This window comes from Homarus americanus, unplaced genomic scaffold (assembly GCF_018991925.1).
Source record: "Homarus americanus isolate GMGI-L3 unplaced genomic scaffold, GMGI_Hamer_2.0 scaffold30535, whole genome shotgun sequence".
In the NCBI taxonomy this organism is placed as follows: Eukaryota; Metazoa; Arthropoda; class Malacostraca; order Decapoda; family Nephropidae; genus Homarus; species Homarus americanus.
The window spans coordinates 11,470,704-11,485,901 of NW_024732440.1; the positions used below are offsets into that span (position 1 = coordinate 11,470,704).

Sequence of the window (15,198 nt, forward strand, 5' to 3'; positions counted from 1 at the left end):
TACATATACACATTTTATGTATGACAACATACTTCACAAGGTAGGCATCATGATAGGTTATTAATTATCAAGTGCCTTGTAACAATTAATGGAAAAATAACTTATACAATTAATTATCACTAAAATTAAAAAGTCACATTCCCTTATAGTGAATGGATTGGCAAAGTTATTAAACATTTAACTCTAATAAACATTTATGGATCATTTATATGTTTTATACGATCAACAAGTTGTAAACCCAAGTGAAAACTTAGATAGTGATTCAAGTGACACTGTACCTCATGACACAGTTAACAATGACACAAGAGAACTCGAAGGTACGCATGAATTACAAGTCATTGAACCTGAATTAACAGAAAACACTACAATTGAAGATAGTGAAACAGTCATAGATAAAACAAATAACGAATAATTATTTACACAACTTAGGTCAGGACGTTCTTACGACACTACACCTCTGTATAGTGAACCTACCTCTGACACTACACTTAATTATAGTGTATTGGCATCTACTAATGCATGCACTAGTAATTAACAGCATTTAAATTAACTAGTAAACCTCTAACCACTAATATGACTGACCCAGTGCCGCAAGCAACTAATGTGTGGAAAATTCTACCACAGCATGATCGAATCCAAGACTTCACAGGGGAAGATCCTAACTATAATGTATTAACATTTCTCCGAGCCTGTGAGGATGTGACGAGACATAATAATGTCGAGGGCGACCTGGATTAAGATCACATATAGCTAGCAATGCTTCCATAACAGCTTCATTGATCGCTGTACGTACAAAGTGAAGTGAAAGTATTGTCAATACCAGTGAGTGTAGGTAACACCAAGCTCTCCTTAGACATAGATACGGGAGCGTGCGCTAATGTTATCTCGTTAACGTCATTTACTGAATTGAATAGACGTTCTCCTGACAAAAAATGTCAAATAAGACCTACTGATATCGATCTCTCCGGAGTACCAGGCCAACATTTAGATATTATGAGAGTAATTACATTACCTATATGTTTTTGTGATTCCAGTGAAACCTTTTTCTAGCAGAGTTTTATATAGTAAAAGATTTTTCTCTGCCAGCTGATGGATTATTAGGTCTTCAAACACTAAAACAAAACAACATAGATGTCCAACCTAGTCAACATTCTACAGTACAGTCAACCCTCACTTTATGCGGTCCCACATTCAGCGTTTCCACGTTTACGCGGTGCCCTGCCAGAACCCAGGATGCTCACATTCCGCGGTGGGTGAAGTATAATTTTTTTTTTATTTAGCTCATAAAATTCATACAAATTATCCGGCCAGAATATAATTTACATTGCTGGAATTCTTACAATTTGATGATCATTTTGAATATAAACATCATAGATTTTGCATTAGACATACAAATTTTAGATATAATGTTTACTCTTGAGTAAATATGTTATCTTTTGTGCAAAATATATGATGGTCTTACAAGGAATCCAGCAATGTCAATTATATTATCCTAACTTTAGTCTGATTTATTATTTATTACTAAAAAGGTAAACAGTCTGGTATTCCCACACATTCTAGTAGGGACGTTGGTGAGGGGTGGGGGGGAGGGAGGGAGGGACCGGCGACCGACCATCTGTTACCGTGTGAAGAATATTTTTTTTTTTATTAACTGAAGATTTTTATTTTAGCTCATAAAATTCATACAAATTACCCGGCCAGAATATAATTTACATTGCTGGAATTCTTACAATTTGATGATCATTTTGAATATAATCATCATATATTTTGCATTAGACATAAAATTTTTAGATATAATGTTCACACTGAGTAAGTATGTTATCTTTTGTGCAAAATATATGACGTTTATATTCAAAATATTCCTGGTCTTACAAGGAATCCAGCAATGTCAATTATATTATCCTAACTTTAATCTGAGGTATTATTTAATACTAAATGTTAAAATCTAGTGTTTTCACCCACTCTTTCTCTTGAAGAGAGGATTGGTGGGAGGTGGGGGGGAGGGTTGGGACGGACTGACCATCTGGCGCTTGGAAGAGGGGGGGAGGCAAGGTGGGGTACTTTGATTGACAGATAGTGTCGTGAAGAATATTTTTTTTTTATTAACTGAAGATATTTGTTTTAGCTCATAAAATTCATACAAATTACCAGGCCAGAATATAATTTACATTGCTGGAATTCTTACAATTTGATCATTTTGAATATAAACATCATAGATTTTGCATTAGACATACAAATTTTAGATGTAATGTTTAATCTGAGTAAATATGTTATCTTTTGTGAAAAATATATGACATTTATATTCAAAATATTCCTGGTCTTACAAGGAATCCAGCAATGTCAATTATATTATCCTTACTTTAGTTTGAGGTATTATTTATTACTATACCTGGTTTTCCCCCCAAAATTTCTCAGAGGGAACCAGCAGTGTAGTGTGAGAAGAGGGGGAGGGAGTCGTGTCCATTATTTGAATGGACATTAACTTGGCGACTGTATTTCTCTATTTCTCTTAAGTATTAATTGTGTGCATGTACCATCATAAAATTAAGATGTTATTTTTACTAGAATATAGGTATTGTGTTGGAAAAAGTGGAGTTTGGGGGTCAGCTGGTCTCTATTTCATTTAATCCCATATGTTATGTTATTCACTTTACGCGTTTCTCACTTTCCGCGGTCCCCTGTGGGTTACATTAACCGCGTAAAGTGAGGGTTGACTGTATAACATTTAATAGCTATGCAAAATTCTCATCCAATGCTCAGCTCAATTAGTAGCATCACGCGCTGAAATGATTTTCAAGCAACATAAACATGCTAAGCCTATCAAGCTAGAAATAGGCGGCACTGTCATGATAAGAGAACCTGAAAGGATCTCTAAACTTTCGCCGACATTTTCAGGACCCTTCCTGATAATTGCCAAAGAGCACGGTAACAAATTCAAAATACTTAAACCAGATACACAAATTATCGACGTAGTACACGCGGACAGATTAAAAATGGTGAGCCCTGACTTGCTTCCCACGACTGTAGACGGCATTCCTACACAAGCAGTAGACTCTACTTCTGCACAAATTGAAAACAAAAACGTCAAAGATGTACCTTCGCAGATCGTAGACACCACAGATACACAAGCTGTGTCCAATGATTATCATATGAAACTACGTTCTGCACGTACAAATTAAGCGTAGATAGATGCACATCTAGATACAGTACTACAGGCTCAGTAATGTGAATGTTATGTAACACAAGCTGTTATTAATCCCCTTGACACTTTGCAGATAGCCAAGAGAGATCTCTAATTAACCCCTATCTTCCATACGCATGATGTTATTCTTGTATACATATTATATTGCTTTTTACTTCTAAGTTTAATGCATGATATATGGAACTATTCTCCAAAAAGTAAACTGATAATTTTGACATTGGTTAAATAAACTGAACTTCTACTTGTAGTGAATGACTAATCTTAGTAGCTACAGATGATCAGGAAATGCTGATCACTGTAGGTCGTCATATTGACACGAGCATGTATTATGCTCAGCATACACATTCATCATCTTCACACCTAGTACAAGATCAGTGTCCATGCACACCTTCATAATGTTCAGTATTTTCATTTATATTTTTCCTACACAGAACAGATTAATTTTGCTGTGTCAGGATAAGAGTAAGTAAAGGGTTTCTAGATGAGGCCAGACTATTGTAAAGTTGCTAGCCATTTCCCTAAAAAACGTTGCCAACCCATGAACATTTAACTTTTCTGCGTGAACTTGAATTCATGATTTATAAATACTACATAAAACCAATAGTCAATGTTCAGTAAACTCACTATAAGTTCTAATAAAAAAATGAAAAATTCTTATATAAGTGAAACATATTTTTGCATACTTAGCAATTATTATTCATTTTTATTATCTTAAGATTTGTAAACTCAAGCTTTGTGATACCGACCTTACCATTTGTGTTATCAGTGTACAAGTATCTTTGGTTCGTGCAGAAGCACAATTTAGAAAGGAACTGTAGGCAAGTCTCATTGAATCTCGACCACCATTTACATAAAGGTTGAAGATCTCAGTTTAGCTAAGGTACACATTCATTATATCAAGGTTAGATACACATAGGGCTTATCTGCGTGGATATTACACAGCGTGGAACTTGGTGGGTGGTAGCTGAGCGATGTATTGGACTCTGTCACATTAATATTATATAAATATGAGCTAATAAAATATATTCATTATATACATTCTATCACCCACACTATTGAGCATACAGCTACCTAAGCATTTGGTCTGTCACACTTCCTAGGGTGGACAGCCCATTAACATTTGTTCTTTCACACCTTCTCGGGTGTACAGCTCATAAAACTACAGACTCAATCCTTAGTGTGTGGGTAGGCTGTTTAGTTAATGGCCGTGTTGAAGTGTGGTTACTCTCCAACCACCGGTCACCAGACTCAAGAGAGTTCAGCCCAGTTCACAGCCTGACACGATGCCTTGAAGTCATGTTGTGAGACCAGCTCTCCAGCCTGTACCTCTCTCTAAATATATCAGCTAATCACAAGCTAATAGCTAATGCTCATTAGTCTGTCCATACCAAACAATTGTACAGATATTACTACCCAATATAACTAGAAAATCACTACGTGTGTTTACATTAAACCAAGGAACGAGTGAAGAGAACATTACCTGTGTGTCTTGTTTAACTTATACGCTAAGATAAATACAAGTACAACCCAGCACAGCTGTGACGATTTCAACTATCAATCAATCTATGACTGTATCAAAGGTGACATGTATTACCAAGGTACAGGGGGTCCAAGTCTGTGGGTAAGTTTTTTCCTTCTGTGAAAGATCGTGTAGTGGGTTTTCTCAGGGTTTAAGGTCAGTTTATTACATATTACCCAGGTCCTGACTTTAGTCAATTCAGTGTTCATAGTTCTCGTCGAGGAATGGAGACCTGAGTTGCTGGCATTGAGATTACTATAGTCTGCAAATAATTGTATTTTATGAGTGTGCTGGCGTGGACTGTGTCGTTTATATACAACAAAAACAGTACTGGACCGAGAATGGAACGTTGGGGGACGCCATACAAGATTGGCGAGGAGTTAGATTGGTGATTCTTATAGCAGACATACTGCATCTTGTTGGACAGATATGAGGTAAACCAATTGTGAGACAGGCCCCTAATGCCGTAATGTTCAAGCTTTGAAAGGAGGATGGTATGGTCGACAGTATCGAAGGCTTTAGAGAGGTCCAAGAATGTACCAACTGTGAACTGACTGTCATCAAAGTTATTTAAGATGTCATTAGTAAAGGATAGCAGTGCACTCTCAGTCAACCTTCTAGCTCTAAATCCAAACTGAGAGTCTGTAAAGATGTTATTGGCATTGCAGAAGGAATTTAGTCTATTACATGCTGGCTTCTCCAGTATCTTACTCAAGGCTGGGAGGACTGATATGGGGCGGTAATTCTTGAAGAGACCTTTGTCCCCAGATTTTTCATATGCTGGGTAAACTTTAGCAATTTTCAATTTAGCCGGAAAGACACCACTAGTGAAGGAGGAGTTACAAATGCGTAGGAGAACAGGTAATAATAAGTGGGTTACTTTCTTAATGATGCTCATTGGTATATTGTCTTCGCCTGTTGCTGCATCTTTGGACATTTTTATGATGGCCAGTAATTCATCTGCTGTGACAGGGGATAAGAACTGCTAATTTTGCTGTCTGTTTTGCAGGTAGGCTCTAAATTCCTCATGTTGATCAGGGATATTCTCTGCAAGATTTTTGCCAACATTAATAAAATATTCATTGAAGTGGTTGGTAATGAGGGAGGGTTCCGTTGCAGCTGAGTGTTCCTGTTCTGGATAGAATTTATGACAATCCAGGTTTTCTTACCATCGCCTGATGCTGACTGGAGCTTATTTGTATAATAGCTATGTCTGGCATTTCTAATTGCTCGAGTTACTCCATTTCTGATACTTTGGTAAGCATCACTGAAAGTTATGGATCTTTTTGCAAATTTTCTTTGGAGTTTATTTTTATTTTATCATTATCTTATTTTTGCTTGTGATATAGGATTTGGAAATGGATACAGTTTTCACTGACTTAGTCTTGAGCGGGAAGCATTTATCAAAGCAAGCATTGAAGATGCAAGAGAAGTTGCTGTTGTTCACGTTAGGGTTGTCAGCGGCATAGACAAGATCCCAGCTAGCATTCATTACGTTGTTTTAAAAAGGAGCATGTTGTCGGTGCAGTAGTCTCTGTATTGTACTGAGACTCTACTAGACCTATCAGGTCTTGTGGCTGTTTTATACATGGCAAAAACTGGGAAGTGATCTGAGATATTGTTATAAATAATTCCACTTGCTAGGTTGTTAGGAGTGTTGTTAGTCCAGATATGATCTATCACAGTGGCAGAGGTGGCAGTTACTCTAGTGGATTTGGTTATAGTGTTGAAGAAGAGCTTAGAATGACAGGTAGCAAGAAGGTCTAATACTGAGGTGTCGGTTTCTGATTTTAATAGATCAAGGTTGAAATCTCCTGTAATGTAGTAAAGTTTCCTCTCTGAACTTATGTTAGAGATAAGCTCCGAAAATTTATCAACAAAATTTCTTACATTAGTGTGGGGTCTTCTGTAGATTACTCCTAATAGGATATTTCGTGTGTCGTTAAGTAATTCAGTGAAAACTCTCTCCATGTACTCCTCCTGAACATCTCTTACAGAAGTGTTATACTTGATATCAACATATAGGGCGACACCACCACTGAGTCGTGATGTGTTGACGCAGTGTCTATTATATTTAGGAATGTTATACAAATGTTTAATATTGTTAGCAAGTTTGGTATCACAGAACCCAAGTACATCAAATGTGTGGCCAATAGAAGATATACACTGATCTAAAAAGGTATGTAGATGAAGGGGAATACTGCTGATGTTATGGCTAATCAAGGAGAAGGAATGAGGTAGTAGAAGACAAGAACTAAACTCGGGAGAGTCAGGAAAGTAATAGTTACAGTTGGGGTTGGTGTAACCCAATGAGTTTTGTGGAAAGGCATCAGGATCGATATGAGGGAGTATTGTGTCGACACCATGGGTAAAGGGGGTGTAACACATACGATCTAGCACATCTAAGGGAATGACACTAGCATCATCATTGTGGGAACATTGATACTGATTAAGGAACAGTAAAAACTCAGGGTCACAGAGGTGTGAAAAAGGAAGATCCAAGAAAGTTATAATAGTGGGGGTAACGTACTCACAAGTGCTACAACCAACAGAATTAAGATGACTGGAACTGTTGAGGGTTGCTGGTTTCCACCACAGAGGGTAAACGTGTAGTACCTGAGTTGGCCGGCAGGGGTGGGGGGAAACTCCTCAAGTGATAGCAACAGTGACTGGTTCCCTCTCAGTGGGGAGGGGGTTCTCGAAGGGCTTGGGTACAGCGGTGGGTGAGTGGGCGGGTGTCCACTTACCCAATCCTTCACAACAAGGGTTTTATGACTGAACGTTACGTGTTTCCCTTGTTTCCTGACTTCTGTAAACTGGTCCATTTGCTGTAGGCTGGTTTAGTCGTACCTGGGCAGAGGTCCTTGTTGACGAAGATAGTGGTGCCTTTCAGCATACTGCGTTGATAAAACATTTTGTCACGGTCAGAGGGGGATGAGAATTTTGTTATGATGTCGGGGGGGCAGAGTTGGGTTCCAGACACGTTGAACACGGTCAAATTTTACTTCAGGAAGTTTAAAATGGTCATTCAGCAGACATGAAATTTTGCACGCTGGGATGACTCACAGTTCTCATGGGCATCTTCGGCAACTCTGGCAAACCTAAAGTTGTTTCACCGTCCTATGCTGTTGTCGTTAGTTCTGTTTTGAGCTTGGAATTCTCCTTACTCAACTGTTGAACTTGGGTCTTGAGTGTTCGGTTCTCTTTAGCTTCAACGTTCATCTTTGCTTATAAGTCACTTATTTCCTTTTGCGAGAATTCCAAGCTTCTTTTAATCTCACTTAGCTGGTCAGTGAGATGCCGGTCAGCCTCTTCTAGCTTCCTGATGGTCTCCTTGTTCATTTGTTGTATGATGTCCTGTATGAGAGGCCGTTGGACTTCAATTATCACATCAGTCAGCTGTTTTTCGTGAAGTTGAATGTTTGATACGAGCAGTCAACTTAGACATAATGGAGCTAGTGAGGGCTGAATAGCTGGCAGTAGGGATATGGTCTAGTTGTGTGGTCAGCTGGGTGGCCTGGTGGGACGGTGGGGGAGGGTGGACAGGGGTCAGATTACAAGCCGTGGCACTGAGGGGAGCTTGGTGGGCCTACACCGTATGTGGTAGTCACAGATTCACCAGTAACTTGACAAATTGATATTGTACTGGTCACGACACTCACGCATCAAATTTCGTAGAAATCAGACTGGGTACTCCTGGAAAGACCCTGTTTTTCGACAAAAAACAAAGCTCCCACCACACAAAAACAACGTTGAAGGTATCATTAATATAAGGATGCATGTTATCTAGCAAGCATGTGTAATTCACCTTTGAATAATGCTGTAGCCCTCTGTTTAGGTATCATGACATTAAGTAAACAATAAGTAACCCATACCTTTTTATTTATAGCCTGTTTGACAAATGACTGAAAAAATTATCATAGACCAATAATATCTTAACTTACAGAACTAAAATTTCTGAATGTCATGTACTTTACTTAAAACAACTTGAAAATGAAAATAAAAATAATAATAGCTAAAACACCCTAAGGTCTGGTCTGGCCGGAACATTTTATAAGTTCCGGAAAGTTCTGATTTCTGCTGGAACTTGAAATTATGGTTCTGGTGCATCCCTAATAATTAACATTTAGATAATAATTACATTAAGATCTCATTAACAATAGGTACAATCTAATTCATGCAGTTTACACATATCATGAAAGTGCTACAAACACCTGACGTACAAAACATAGCTCTAAATCTTACAAACTCAGAAGAATTAAATTTGTATAAACAAGCTTAACTTCTTGCAAAGTGTAATGCATCAGATAACCTGTCACTTAAGCTCTTTTCAAAAGACCTGTTTTACTATTGATAAAATATGTGGTGAAAACTTCAAAAGAGTGTGGCATTTAATGTTTTATCAAGTCTTTAAAACACATTAAATAAAGGAAATCTTCAGCATTCATTTATTGACATTAATTGTTGATAATGGGAATTTCTATTTTCTTACTCAAAGACTTTCTCAATGTCCAATGCACTCAACAACACCAGCACCATCTAACGTGGAGAAGAAGAAGAAGTTGTTGTGGGGCGGATCTTTCCGAGATACAGCTTTGATGATCTCCTGGGCAATAACACCACCCACAATGGCACACACTGGACTGACTTGCCCAAACACTTGCCTGTGGGGAAACAAAAAAGAATATCTTGTACTTTGTTGACAATGGAGGCAGTGAGCATCAGCCATCTGATTATAGATACTGTAATAATATCTCTGTTAGCCGGAATCTCTCAAACCTGGAATTTACCAATAATCAGAATTGAAATTTGCTCAGAATTTAACTGGAAATTTTCCTAAATTCCGGGTTTGGGAACAAATTCCGAGGTTGAAAATCAGGAGTATTTTCTGAAGAAAAAAAAAATACATAAAAAAAAAAAAAAAAAAAATTGTCCAATTTTTTATTTCTGGGTCTGGGAACAAACGTCAATTATGAAATAATGCGCAATTACCGGAAAATCTGAGAAAATCACTCCAAACATTTCTGCTCAGGGCCTGAGGACAATGTAACAATGATATAAGTTTTCTTTATTCCTTTTTAATTCTTTCTTTTACTCCTCCTTTATTCTCCAATTCTCTCTCCTTATTCTTAATTCTTTCCTTCTTTATATTGTATACTTGTGAGATGGTGGAGGTTAGGGTTAGGAGCTTAAGGAATGTGGTGAGTGAGGGGAGACTGCAGGTTTGTGGTTAGGGTAGCCCTCACATCCGAGGGTAATCTGATATGAGGGGACAGAGAGGGAGAAAGAATAATTGGGGAATAATGGGGTAACAGTGATAACTGGGAACAGGGATACCAGGCGATAGTTTGTTATTTCTAATGGCTCACTGCATAACACCAAAGACATATACCCGGTATGGCAATGTTTTACTCAACACCAAAAGGGGGGAAATTTGTAACACTTCTAAACGGTTCTTCGTTTATTAACGACGTTACACAAAATGAACAGTTCCACTTTCAAAACAAAAACCTATCTTCCTAGCTAGCAAACCAGGGGTCACATGAATCACAATACATTTTGTGAAATGGATAAAACATTAGGTGTACTGTACTCACTGGAGATATATTCTGAGCAACGCAACCCGTTTATCTTTCAATACCTCGAGCCAGACATTGTGTTTGAAACTTTTAAGTGCCTGCCTGGCTGGGGCATGAACTCAGCCTCCAGCCAATCAGCACAGTTAGGTACATGATGCCACACTCACAAGGTCGCTGTGATTGGCTCACGGTTGGCGGGAAACACCCATGACATTGTTACAACGAGAGTTCCCTGCGTTATGAAAGACTGCATCGTTTTTAGCCGCATCCTCACATGGTTGGTGAGTGGGTGTGAAGACAAACCGCTTGGGTAACACTGTATTTTTCTGTTCTGGATCTATTTATAGTTACTGTGCAAATATAAATATTTCTTTAAATGTACAGTTGGCCACAAGAATAAGTACAGTAATACCCCGATTTACGCGGTCAATTGAACCCGCGGAGGCCCGCGTAAAACGGGAAACGCGTAAATGGAACAACGGAACATATGGGAGTAATTGAAATAGAGACCGGGCTGACCCCCAAACTCCACTTTTTCAGACACAACACCTACGTTGTAGTAAAATTAACATCTTAATTTTATGATGGTATGCACACACAATTAATAATTAAGAGAAATATATATAATATTAGGTTTTTTAACACTTACATTACTAGAAAAGATGGCTGGGCACACGGGGATGCTTCCGAGGCAGAGGGCAGATTATTGGCCCTCACCTGTATCACTTGTATCAATTGTATCACTATCCACCACAGAGGCTTGCAGGGCCTCTTTGTCAAACCCCTCAAAGTCCATATCCTCACTATCACTGACTTGGGCCGGCTGTGGCGGGTGGCGGGTGAAGAACTCAGTAATGTTTTGATGACTGGGCGACCTTTTGCGCACCCTGCCCGCGCCGCTTCCTGCGTATATGAGTAGATGCACCGCATTAAGTGGGAATTCCGGTTCTGGCGGGGTACCGCGTAAATGTGGAAACGCTTAAACGGGAACCGCGTAAATCAGGATATTACTGTATACACCTATGGTTCATGTTTGAGACAAAATATCTGGTAACACTGTCCTGAACAGAACAGACAAAATAACAAAATGACCTGTAATTTATGTGAATGTTTTACTAGTGCCTTGTGTTTATATTACAAGTAATATATTGTATCAAATGGTAGTAAACTTGTTGCCAAATGGGATTGCAGTTATCGTACAGCTCCCTCCTCCTCCCCCACTATATCTCTTACCCTAATTTATTTTTTTCACTGATGTTGGAAGAGGAGTAAATAGAAGAATAAAGAAGGGGAAACAGAAAATAGTTAGAGATAACAGGTGGGGGGAGCTGAGTTTCATCATGCGCCTCGATGCACAGTTTCAATGTTACCAGACCATTTTCAGACCTTACAGCTACAGTGTGTATACTTAATCCTGTGGCCGACTGTACATACAATACTAAAAAAGTCAAATAATACAGAAATAAATCAATGTTATTCTAAGCTCTGCTAATGAGGCAAAGGGTGAGGTGTCGAGTCGGGTGGTGAGGTGATGAGTCAGGTGGTGTGGTGACAGGCCAAGACACTTACACAGCACACACATTAACAGCACTACTAAACCATTGTCTTATAACATTTTACTTTATAATTTCTATTTTAAAATTAATTGATATATGATGGCTCGATTTGGCTACTTTTGCACTTACACAACTGATCAGTGAATAAACCAGGGCATAAGGAGACGCATTATACACTAGTGATGTCACGAAGCTTCGCAACTGCAACCACAACTGCCGAGCAACCGCATAAATTATCACAGCCTGTACTCAAATGTACTGAGATGATTACTAAAATTTTTATGTCTAGTGCAAACTATGGAATGTTTGTACTCAAATTAATTGCTTATAACCAGCTAAGTCAAGTCAGTGAGATTTTAAAAGCAAAAAACTTAAAACTCCTTGACTTTCATAATCATCGAGTCCTTGACAACTATGTACTCATTAATTTCCCCTCCTGGCTGTCAACACCCCACCTTCCCCTACCCCCAGCTAGCAGGGAGGCAGATGGCAGTGGGTGATAATGGGATGAAGGTTGTTTTTGGCTTACAGTTTTTCTCATATAAAAGGTTACGGCTTTGACTTAGCAGAATATAACTTGCATCGGTGGAATCCTTGCAAGATAGCGATTAATTTGAATATAAACATCTCATTGTTTGCACGAGATAAATTTTTTTAGTCCTTTAGCTTAGTACAATGCGAATACAGTAACATGGTACTCAAAATTATGTCTTTTTCACAGGGAAAAGTCTGTATAACTTATCCCAGTGGTCAGGATATTATGGTATTGAATGTTACAGAGTATTTCAAATAAATTCTTTTACTTCTGTACATAGAGACTTGGGGATACAAACTATAACAATTTGAGCTTATTAACACCAGTGGCTTCTATATACAGAAAAGCCTCGAATAACGACGTTAATGTGTCCTCCAATATTGCAGTGTAAGGTGAATCGTCTTATCGCGAATCATTAATTACCATTAAAATAAAGCAATAATAATGAGATGTGTTCCCAAGTGTGACCTTTTCATATCTTTTGTGTGGCTTTTTACCCTCTTTTCCCCCCAAAACAATACAACTAATGAAAAGTGCAAACTATCTTCTTTAAGTAATGTTTAAGAATGCACCTTATACAATATATATCAATAATAATAAGATCACACAAGAGGAGATGGGACGCTATTGTTGTTGTCAGTGTTTACACCCATAATGTCAGTTATCCATCTCAAACATGTGAAAATTAGACCCTGGTTGTTGCTGAAGTAAAATTAATGTAAAAAAATATGTATGCTTTAATTAATAATATTCAATGTACAGTAAAGGTAACTACTAATGTTAAAGAAATAAGAGAGTGATAACGGAACGGCAATGTATACTTGTGTCCTCAAGGAAACCGCGTCATTTATCTTATTATGAATAAGTACAAAAGATTCATTATTGTTTATTACTGAATACAGTAATCCCGTGTTTTTCGCAGTTTTTTTATCGCGGTTTTGACCATTTTAATTTTTTTTACTAAAAAATTATATACAGTATAGTCTGGGTTTACGCGGATATTTTATACGCGTTTGGCCATTTACGCGGCACCTGTCCAGACGCGCCAATTATTAGTTACGCGGTACATTCCTTAATTTACTTGGCAAGCGGCGGGCAAGCTGCTGGTCGCTGATGTCAAACTCGTGCCGATGACGTCGTGGACTGTGATTGGGCCACGTATCTTACCACCCACGCACCCCCTCCGCCGCGAGCTGTGATTGGTCTATTTAACCTTGCTTGCCTTGCTACCAGGGGGGTTGAGTCAATGATCTTGACTGCGTCAGTCCCATTGTCTCCCGTCTCCGCGTATACTCCCTCGTGCCCAGGAACCTGTTTTGTTTTTTTTGTTTCTACACAATGGCTTCCGCTGGACCCCCAACCACCCCCGAGAAACCTTGAACTACCTGGCCCAAGCCACCCCAAGCCCAAGAAGGTGCGACGCGCCTCAAGCTATGAGATTAAGTACAAGATTGTTCAGGAGTTGGAAAAAGGCATGAGGCAGGTGGATCTGGCCAGACAATATAGAGTGAATGAATCGACGAGCCGCACGATCAAGAAGGATGCCGGCAAAGATCAAAGAACACATGAGCATCACAAAGTCTGTAGGTGCCTTGATGGTGAAATATTGGCACAATATGGTGCTGCTGAAGACCGAGGGTTTGTTAGAAAGTTACTTCATTGGTCAGTCAAGAAGGAACATGGCGGTCGACACTTGGGCAGTGCAGGACTACGCCCAAGAACTCTACCAATCAGTGGCAAGAAAAATGGGAGTTGCAGAGCCCAAGCCCTTCACTGCTTTCGCTGGGTGGCTGCAAGGTTTCAAACGACGTAACAAGATCACCAATATTGAGATAGTCGGAGAAGGAGCAAGTGCCGACCAGGCTGCCGCCATGAATTTTCTCCAATTTTTACGGAAAATTATGGAGGAAGGACAGTACACTGACGACCAAGTGTTCAATATGGATGAATCAGAGTTGTACTGGAAAAAATTGCCATCCAAGACCTTCTTAGTCAAGTCTGTGAGCAAGTGCCGGGGGCGAAAAATGCTAGGATCGCATCACCGTACTGTTCACCGCCAATGCCTCCGGCACTTCTACGCTGAAGTTGTCTGTCATTCACAAAGCCCGCAAGCCGCATGCATACAAGAATATGGACATGAGCAAGTTAAATGTCCACTGGCTAACCTCAGGGAAGGTGTGGATGTTCACTGGTCTGTCCCTCTCCTGGTTTGACAACTGTTTCGTTCCTGATGTGAAGAAATTCTGCGAGCAAAATAATGTCCCATTCAACATTTTGTTGCTCCTTGATAATGCACCAGGACACTCGCCCCTATTGCTGGATCGTCACCCCAACGTAAAAGTGGTCTTCCTTCCCGCTAACACTACGTCGTTAATCCAGCCCATGGATCAGGAGTTGATTTGCAACGTGAAGGCTGCTTTCTCAACAAAGAAGTTTCGGCTCCTGAACGAATTCACCAACACCAAGGATGAAATGCATAACTTAAGAGAGTGGCACCGATAGCGAGAGCGAGGACGAGGATCACGAACAAAATTTGGCAGACCATGAAGTGCGAGTCAAGCAGTTCTGGAAACTGTTTAACGTGAAGAAAGCTGTTGATTTCTTGGTGGAGGCATGGGGGCAGCTATCTGTGGCAACGATTCGTCACACATGGCGTCATGTGTTGGAGGGTATCCCAGGTGAGAGGCAGAGGCAAGCGGTGGCTGGAGAGGCTCAGTCTGTTGCTGCGGCATTGGACATTGCAAGAAAGGCTGCACAAAGTGTTTGAGCTGCAGGCTTCTCCGAGACCACCAACGAGGACATCCTGG

The 15,198-nt window shown here is 39.5% G+C and overlaps 1 protein-coding gene across 1 annotated transcript in view; it reads right to left on the bottom strand.

Moving 5' to 3' along the window:
* Positions 1 to 8,586: 8,586 nt before the first annotated feature.
* LOC121868823 (SUMO-activating enzyme subunit 1-like) overlaps positions 8,587 to 15,198 on the bottom strand; it is a 97,517-nt gene continuing 90,905 nt past the window's right edge. Inside the window, exon 6 of the mRNA XM_042369787.1 lies at positions 8,587 to 9,385. Coding sequence (XP_042225721.1) covers positions 9,226 to 9,385 — 160 coding nt within the window. The 3' untranslated portion in view covers positions 8,587 to 9,225. The remainder of the gene's footprint in view (positions 9,386 to 15,198) is intronic.